The sequence below is a fragment of the Grammomys surdaster genome, unplaced genomic scaffold (genome assembly GCF_004785775.1).
Source record: "Grammomys surdaster isolate TR1022 unplaced genomic scaffold, NIH_TR_1.0 334, whole genome shotgun sequence".
Classification (NCBI taxonomy): domain Eukaryota; kingdom Metazoa; phylum Chordata; class Mammalia; order Rodentia; family Muridae; genus Grammomys; species Grammomys surdaster.
In genome coordinates this window covers 6,651,784-6,661,778 of record NW_021604753.1, presented here as the reverse complement: position 1 = coordinate 6,661,778, position 9,995 = coordinate 6,651,784, and the positions used below count along the sequence as shown (strand labels likewise).

General features: G+C 40.3%; 1 protein-coding gene across 3 annotated transcripts in view; it reads left to right on the top strand.

The window, feature by feature from the left end:
- Rbfox1 (RNA binding fox-1 homolog 1) overlaps positions 1-9,995 on the top strand; it is a 176,113-nt gene that overhangs the window by 67,455 nt on the left and 98,663 nt on the right. For all 3 annotated transcript variants that reach the window (XM_028778317.1, XM_028778316.1, XM_028778318.1), the window contains one exon: positions 5,207-5,260. In XM_028778317.1, the coding sequence (XP_028634150.1) occupies positions 5,207-5,260 (54 nt within the window). The remainder of the gene's footprint in view (positions 1-5,206; positions 5,261-9,995) is intronic.

Below are 9,995 nucleotides of genomic sequence, written 5' to 3'. Positions count from 1 at the left end.
CCTCCTCCTCCTCCTCCTCCTCCTCCTTCTAAAAGCATGTCTGTGGATAGATAGGGCGAGGGTAAAAGAAGTGGGCTCTGTACATTGAATAACAAATTGAGAACTGGATTTGGAGGGATTTTCTAAAAGTTGGCAAAGCATGGCTGTTAGATAGGATTTGTATTTCTTTAGAAAGTTTTACAAGACTGAAATTGGGCAAAAATGCATAATCATGGAGATAGGAAGTCTTTGCTTCTGGTGTGAGCTCTGCTAGTGACTGCTGACATGTATTCAAGCTATTCAAATTCTCCCTGCATGAGTCTGTACAGTGGAGATGGACATACATTGGAACCAACACCCTAGGTAACTGGGATCTTCCAAGGAAGTAACGCTCCACAAAGATGCAAGGTAGAAACAGTGTCCTTGGCTTGACTGTCAGCCTGTGGAGCAATGGTCTGTGATTACAGAGAAGCCTCAGTCTCAAATGGAGATCTCATTCATTCTTTCTGGCTGGGTTGTAGGAGCCAAGATTAAGATGTTAAATGAGCCGCTAAGCAAGGGAAACAAATGAGAAAAGAGTCTGAGAAATTCACTCTTGTTTTTGCATTGTTTGGTATATTTGATTGTTTATTTGTTTATTCTTTGATAGTCTCATTCATATATTTAGTACATTCTGGTCACACCCATCCTTATTCCCTCTTAGCCTTGCCCCACCCTGCCCTCCCACCAAGTATCCCACCATCTGTCCCACTCCCTTGCCTTTTTGTTTTTGGTTTGGTTTGATTCAAGGCCACACTGCTTGGGCACACTCAAGGCCACTTGTTTGGATATGAGTGTGGAACTGCCTACTGGAGCTGGAGTAATGTAACAGTGGCTTCAACAGAAGACCATGATTTCCTCCAGCTTCCATAAGCTCCTATGCACTCCTTGCTATTTTTGGTTGAATATTTAGAGGCTTGTTGTTGTGCAGGTCCATGAGTGCTACAGCCCTGCCACGACCACAAAGCAACGTTTCCACAGCCCATATCTGCTAGCTTCCTTTTGTTTATCATCAGTCTCTACCACTGAACTCCCTCTCAGCTTCATTATTACTTCTCATTTGGAAACAAGGTGTTACTTAAGTTGCTCACCCTGGCCTTTTAACTCATTGTTGGCTGTAATCATAGTAGGCTTTGAACTTGAGACTTTTCCTGCCTCGGGCTACCCCAAACATCTAGAATGACAGGCCTGACCTAAAGTCAGTCTAAAACATTTATCTTTTGTGTGTTTATTACATGAAACAAGAGATTTCTCTCTGAGTATACAGAACAGTACAGTTGATAACAGATGGCCACAGTTGGGAGTTTTGACTGGCTGTTATTGTCTGAGCAGTTAACTTTGGTCACCTGTAATAAAGCTATCTGAAGGGATTCCTAACATAAAGGTGCCATTTCTTCCAATGTTTCATGAGAACCAGAAATCCAACTCTTTAGGTGAAATCTATATGTTGGTATGTTGTTAGCAAATAAAAAAAATAAAGAATGACTCAATGTATATAAGAACACAACACATGTGCCCAATGTATGAATAAATGCTTTGTCATCTTGGATGTGGCTTCTTGCTCCATTTGATCTATGAGGTCTCTGTTTAGAATATGTGAAGGTCATTTTCTAAAGTTTTATTACATTCGTTAGAGCAAGGCTTGTACACCAGGGATCTTGTCCAGCATTTTCTGAAGCAGGCTAGTACATAAGCCTGGACAAGCTACATTTCAGGGAGGCGGGGAGTCTGATTCGATGGGGCTCCCTGAAGACTGAACTCAGAGGGACAAAGCTCCTGGAGCCTGCCTGGGCTTTGCTCCATTGCCTTGTTGGATGGGGCCCTAGGAGGCTGGGAGTGGTAGGCTTTATCTGCTTTTCTCTTTTTTGTAAGCCTCATTGTTCGACTTAATGTCCCTGATGAAAATCTCAGAGTTTTCTAAGCCTGGGGACATACATAAACTGTCTCAGAAATTAAAATCAGGATCATTTTGTCCATCTTCCTGACAGTGCAGGCTTGTACTTCTAGCAAGGTTATCCCAGGGGTCTCTTCCAGGTACAAGAAGGAGCCACAGAAAGGATAAGGCCATTTGCGTGTGATTTGCATACATTTACATAAGTCTTCTTGAAGTCTGTGAGTCTGAGCAATTCTTCTCTGAGGTGACTTTCAAGGGCAATTCTCATTGCCTTCACTGGAAGATGGCAGACCTTAACAGGTCCTTCATTGCATGTAGAACCTTTGACTTCTGGAAAGCAGAAGAAGACCAAATCCTAGCCAGAGGGAAATGAGACCATTTAAAGGAAGATAGGAAAAGCTCTTTGTACCTTTTGATTTCTTTAGAATAAGACTAAGTCCATGTGTATGGAATAGTGAGTATTTTTTTTTGATTATCAATTATCCTATTTATTGATAAAGTGACTAGTTTAAATATTAACAGAATATTCAGATTTTGCTTGCAGGATACATTTTATGACATATTTACTGTACCTGTTTAGTCATCTATTAATTTTTATGGGTAGGAATATTGGGTATCTGTCAAGTGCATTAAGTGCCTAGGACTGTGCTTGGCAGTGTCCCCTCCATTTACTTTCAGTAATGAGAGTGCAAGAGAAAACAAATGAGAGGAAGAAATGAAGGGAGCGGAATAAAAGGAAAGGAAAGAAAAGAGAAAATAGATTTAGATACTGTTAGCAGCTATGCAGAAATATAACTGGAAAATGAATCAATGAGTGCTCATAAGACAAGGCAGGAGAATGACTTTTAATATTATGTTTTTGAAAGGAACTGGAGACCCAGCCAATACCCAGACACTTGGGAAAGAATTGGGAAGATTTCCCCATGCAAGGACAGGAAGTCTCTGGATGTTCAGTTAGCCTTGGTAGTTTTCCGATTAAAAAGATCAACACTCTATATCTTGGAGACATGGGGGTGGTAGTGCAAAGTGAATGGACCATGGTTAGACTACATGGTCTTGTAGTCCATGTCTATAAGTCTGTCCTTACCCTGAATCCAGAAAGATATAGAGTTTGGAGTAGCAGGACAGAGCAAGTAGTTGGTTTCTTACATACCTTTTGGCCATTGTGAATAGAATGAATGTAGAGGAAGAGAGAATAAATGGGGTCTTTTATCTTTCATTGTTTAAAGTTATTAGTTTTTAGTTGTGTGTATGTGTGTGCACATGAGTGGCTGCTCGTGAGTGTGGGTATATAGATTAAGTGGATGCAAGTGTAGATGCTTGCAAAGGGCCTAAGAAAATGCCAGATCCCCCTGGGGCTGGAGTTCTAGAACTTTGTGATCTATATAACATGGGTGCTGGCAATTGAACTTCATTACTCTGCCTGAGAAATACACTGAGCTATCTCTCCAGCCACGGGGTATTTTTTAATTATTGTTTTGCTTTATGTTGCTTTGCTATAACTCTTGTCTGGTAAGAAACAAATTGTAAAGAAGGAAGGCACTCCCTGAAGTTTATTGAAGTACTTTTTAATGGATTGTATGAGATATGAAGATAAGGTAGCAACTATCAGGCAGCATTTTAAATGACTCGATTGTTAGAAGTACCATTGGCTGAAGGGGAAGACTAAAAGAGAGTCAAGCTTCAGAGGTGAAGGGAGAGGTGAAGGTAGCATCCAGTGCAAGCATAAGATCCAAAAAGATATTTAAGCTCCCTGTCTGGGAGTGGGTAGCCTTGTTTAGAAGAAAAGGCCAGAGATAATCATGGATGTAGCACAGTCATTGAGACCTTAATTGAGGATGACTTAATTAGGCTTTCATGTTGTAGATAGTCAACCTCTCCAACATGAAATACCTTAAGGTCTGAGACCAAGTATTCCCTTGCCTCCAGCTAGGCCCAACTTCCCAAAAGCTATTCAGCCTCCTAAAACAACACCACTTTCTAGGGGCCAGATGTTTGGACAAACAGAGAAGTTCATAGGGAGCATGTCTTGCCCAAACTACCACAGCACTCAGATACAAGCCATTTCTATTTCTCAGGTCCGTTGTGGAAAGGTGTTTGGCGTTTGGCCCTAGATCTGAGAAACATAGGCCCACAGGATGGATGGAGCTCATTTGGAAAAATGTATACTTGACATCCATGAATTACTAAATCCAAACCCATCACATCCTAAACTGGATATGGTATCCCAAACCTATAATCTCAGTATTCCAGAGTAGGAAGCAGGATGATCAAAAATTTAGTCATTCTAAGTTACATAATGAGTTCAAGTCCGGCCCAAGCTACGTAAAACTCCAAGGGTACATAGACACTGTCTTGAAAACAACTCTACTATTGAAATTTCCGTAGAGATTTACTAGGAATATCAGAGCCAATCACATTCTCTGAGGCATATGCATTCTTTTGTATGTTATGAAATACCTCAAGGTTTCCCCACACACATACCCCCAAAAATAGAAGGAAAAGGAAAGAAAAGAAAAGGAAAAATGAAAAATCTAACAGGTCTATAATGCTATTTTTAGCTTATGGTTGTTTTGTGTTCTTTCTTCTTGATTCAACAAGTCCTAAGAAGCAAAAGTTCATATTTAAGGGTTTGTTCTATCTAAAACATTTAGAAAACTAGAGAATACTGTTAATGTTATAGAGAGATGATTTGAAAGTTACCTTCAGTATTTAGCACTGCTTGAGGTTTTATGCTTCTTGGATGCATTAAAATGTATTCTCTGCCAGATCTCAAGGGGATAAACTAACATTGCCTCTGTTATTCACAAAGCACACAGCTGAGAATTGGAATTCTCTACTATCTAGAGGTCATAATCAGGAACACTAATTGTCAGAGTACTTTCCCTCAAAGAGTTCTGTTTATGAAAGCTTTTAAATATCTATAACTTTAATACAGGCACTATATGATGGATTATCCAATGATGTTATATGAAATAAGACAAAAGCTGAAATTATGATACTGGATTTTCTGATGTGGTTGAAAATAAATCCTGTCTTTTTCACAAGGTTCACCTGTAGCCGGTCAGTAGTTCTCCATTCCCCAGCACTAGCAGAAAATCAAAACCATAGATGCTGTCCCTGCCCCCCACCCTGCCCCCATCTGCAAAGGATGTTGTGCATGTTCAACTTCCATAGCTTTGAAATTTCAAACACAAGCTAGCACACTCTCTCAGTCTGTTTTTACTGTGGTTTCCCGAAGGGATAGAAGTTCCTGACTCAAATGTGATGTAATCCTTCTGTGCTTATTTTAAGGCTGGAAATTAAATCCAGTTGTGGGCGCGGTCTACAGCCCCGACTTCTATGCAGGTAAGGAACTTTGCTTTGCACGCCAAAGTGTTGCTTGGTTTTCTCTAAATGTGCTTTGCCTGTCCCTCAAATCATGAGTTTTGCAGCTCAGTCCAAACCAGTAATTGCACCCTAACACATTCTCATTGATGTCTTTGGACAAAACCAAGAGCATTTTAAACTCTTCAGTAACTGAAGGAGAGTCACTAATGACCTTGTGAAGTAAGCATGGGGCTCTGCTCCTGGTGACATTTCACATGGATTTGCCATAGGAAAGAATTAGGGCGATGTACATTGGACAGATGGGTGGTAGCTTATACCCATTTTAATGTAGTGCCAACCCATGCACTCGTTAACTACACATTTCTGTTCTAGCTGCTTTCCTTTCCTAATAAAGCAGAGGCCTGAGTCCATCACTTCAGCAATGTGTAAACTGAGTTTCCAAGATAGAGCTTAGGTAAAAGTTAGGAGGAAAAAAATAACTTAGGTCTTTCTACATGAATTGATTTGGCTTAGCAAGTCCATTCCTCTCTACTTTGCTATATATATGTCTCTCTCCTCCTCTCTTCCCTGTGTGAGTATCAACTACCCCTTAGTAGAGAAATATGCTGACTCAGACAACTCAGTGAGCAAATCAGGAGAGGGAGCTAGAAGCATCCACAGCTTAGAGCCCTTGCTTTGATAGCAAGAATTATCCTGCCATTGATCTTGAGGCTTTATCATCAATGCTGTCTTGAAGGCCTAGTACCTCATGGTGTGAGAAAGGAACCTTACTATGGAAAACTTCTTCTGAAGCATTTACAGTTAGTGATCAATTGATCTGAGCCACCCACTTACTGGTGACAGTAAATCTCAGTTCATTTCTTCCAGTTGCCCAACTCCTGTCCTTTTTCTGAGACTAACTATCACTCCTGGAGGATGTGAAAGGAAGAGAGTAGCTAATCTAACACACGAACCAAACTAAAAATGAAACAAAGGATAAATCAGGTGAGGGACCATACAGTAGATAAAATGTCTATTTCAACTCTATGCTTCTGATTCCTCTTCCCGTGAGAGTGCAGGTTAAGTCTAGGGATTGCACCACCATACAGTAGCTTTGTTTACTCTTATAGGGGAGGACACACTTGGCTCCAAGGCTTCTCAACAATTATACTGTGCCTCCTACATCCTAAGATGACACACAGGAGGCTAAGGAACATGAAAGATGAACCAGACAGGCCAAATTTTTGCCAGATGTGTGACTCTGGACAAGTCATTGAACCTCTTTGTGCTTCAATTTCTTTATCTTTCAAATAGGGATTATGGTAGCATCAAGTTCATTAGAATATATGGAAGGGGTATATGAAGCCTTGGTTACTTATTCAGGACCATAGAAATGTTTGTTAAACAAAAACGAGCAAGTTGATATTTAACCCTTGTGTCATAATGGGAGTCAGACATGTTATCAGCTGCTCCTGATGAGATCTGAGTACACTGTCAGCCTCAGATTGTTTTCATAACTTGGAAGAGGACTTGCCTGTGCATCCTTAGCATGTCTACTGGGGATGTTAATGTCTGGGTTTAAGGGCATGGCCATCTGTGCAGGAGCGAGATGGGGTGTATCTTGTCCAAAGTCGCAGATATACAAAATCTCCCAAAAAGATTAGTGAAGATCTGGCTTCCACACACCTGCACAGGCCGTCACAAACCTGCAGCATCTGATCCAAGGCAATGGCAGGTTCTCTAGACTTGTGAATGTTTATGGTATGTGCCTGTCTGGGGGAGAAGACCTGAACACAGGAGCAAGACACAGGAAGTATTTCCTTGTGTAATTTGGAGCAAATACGGGCATGATCTGAGAGAAATGTATAATTTCCCCTTCCTAATGGTCATTCTTGCCTCAACTCATCAAGATCAACAATCTCCTTTATTTGGGATGCTTTTCCAGAGTGCATGCCTTCTGACTTTGAAGAACACAAAAATAGGGTTAGACTGGCTTACATATGCAAGTGTGAAAGAATCTGCTTTTCTTCAATAGCCTCAGAGCATTATTTGAAACTGCCTAAAGGGCCAGCCTCAACAGAGAGGTATCCAGGAGAGAGGAGAGTAAATTTGGAGGGTAATGTGTATTCAGTATTTTCTGTGGGCTGGCCTCTTCTAAGCACTTTCTATACATAGATATATAAAAACCTTGTGGCAGTTTTGCAAATTAAAACACAAAGGGGGTTCTGATCAATCCCAGGGGCTTAGTCCTTTGAAAGTGGATTCCATGGTTTTATTGTATTTTTATAAATATTAATTCTTTATTTTCATGTCTCCACATGGCGTTCATCCCACTGTTCTAAATCCAAACCAGCGAAGTGAAAAAGACGCCACCTGATCATTCTAGATTGTTCTAGCACCACCACCACAGTTGGGTATATGACTTGGTTGTGTGAGGGCAGCCATGAAGAAACCTAAATAACCTAAATAATCTATGAGATTTTTTTCCCAATACATTACAATTTGTTTGTTTTTCAAAACAAGAAACCTGGCATGGAAGCACATGTTCTCGGGACGCTGAGGCCAACAGCATCAACTTGAGTCTGAGATGGGAATGGGTTAGAAACTGAAACCCTAGTACATTGAAACCCTGGTTTTTAAAAACACAACACAAAAGGAGGCCAAGGCATGAGCTCAGTTGTCAAAGCACCACACAAGTGTGAGGTCTGGGCATGATGACCCATGCAAGTGTAAGGTCTGGGCATGACGACCCACACCTTCCAGCTACATACCCATGACTAGGAATTTATGAAGCATTCTAGCTTCGCTTGCTGAGAAAATAAACTAGCTTTCTCCTACAATTTGGAGGGTGCCTCCCCTTCGAGGGGAAGGAAAACCTTCCCATTAGCTTCCTTTGGATATTTCATAGGTCATCTCTATGTGTGTCCAAGATGGAAAGCCAGACTCATTAGTCATTTCTCAGTCTAAGATCTGTTCATGACAGATTTCATGACACTCCCCTTGCATAATTATTGATTTTTTTCTAGCTTATGCAGAAAGAACCACCCAGCCTCCAATTGTCTCTCAAAATGGGGCATGGAAAGTTCACAGATTTTGTAAATTAAAATCAATATTTTCAATCTCTTCTAAAGGTAATTTTCCTAATTTAGTGGACTTTCCCCTAACATTTATTTTCTCTTTTAATTATAAAATGGCAAGTTATTGATTTTCCTATAGAACCTTCTGGTGCCCCCCAGTGCATTTTTATTGCTGATGTTAGGTGGGGGTGGGGAGGAAGGGCACACTTCTTAATGAAGACCTTTAATTACTAGCTGAACAGTATTAATTTGCTTTGATAGATTATGACATTTGCATGCACACAGACACATCCTGGGAAGCATTTAGAAAGCTGTTTTAAAAGGTTTTTCATTTCAGAGTTTTTATTTTTTTCGCGGTTTCTCCTTCAGTCATACTACGAACTATTTTAAATTCTTTTTGAATACAAGTGTGGTGAAGCAAATATACATAAATCTGCATATTCTAGGAACAGATATAAATCTTCTCCAAAGACAGGTGGGTGTTTTCATATAAAGCTAAGCAGTATCGATTATTTCCCCATGTCTAATTATCTTCAGACCCTATGAGGTTTATTCTCAAGACAAATGATTGATAAGTCAATTGAGGCACAGATAGGTCAGGAAGATTTTGACCAATATGTATGCCCCCAACATCTTGGTTTTTAAATAAAATTTGGGGTGCTAATAGAAATAGGATATATGTGGGTATCTGCTCTCATTAGTATGCCTCGAGTTACTGGGTATAATTAGAAAGAACATGTCTAGGAATTGGAATAAAGAATGCACATTTAAAGATTCTTAACATACCCCTGTCCACAAAGAGATGTTTTTGCCATTTCTAATAAGACATTTTGAGATGGGGGAGGTAACTCAACTGGGAAAGTGTTTGGCGTGCACACCTGAGGCCCTGAGTGCAATTCCCAGAACCAGAGTTAAAATTCAAGAGATCCTGGCATGAGCCTATAATCACTGCTTGGTGAAGAAGACAAAGATGGAGTCCTGGACCTTACAGCCAGTCAGTCTAGCCTACTTCTCAAGCCACATTCCCCAGTTTCAAAATAAAACAAGGTAGATAGTTTCTGAGGAACAACTCTTGAGGCTCTACTATTACCTCTACATGTACATACACAAATATAAATTCATGTGTATAATGTGCACCCACATACACACTTGTGCAAAAAAATCCTCACCACTTTTAAATAAAAATGTAGTGGTTTTTGAGATGATATCTATCCAATAAAACTGTTGATTCAATATACCTTTAATCTTCATAATAAGTGAAGGAAAATAAATAAAAAACAGAAGATTATTCAAAGCTGTCGTAGTGGTACTGACAAATAGCAGCGTTCTGATCCTCAATTGCAGGTAAGATCCACAGCACAGGGCTTCCCCACACTGTATATCATACCAGCCAACTCATTTCAGAGATTAAATATTCCATCAGTGGGGCTAGAAGATGGCAAAGCTTAACAAGATTCTGAAGATGTAGCACTTGAACACACATAACTCACTCCCCTGGTTCAGGAGCACCCAGCCTGCAAAGGAAAACTGCAATTTAGTTACATTACTCCAGGTGCCACAATCAATAGAGAAGGGAAAGGAGCCTCTAGTGAGATGCGGATCAAAGATAGGGTTGTGTCTCAAAGATGAGAAAGGTTACCAACACTCATGAGCATGCATGTGTGTACACACACATACACACACACACACACACACAC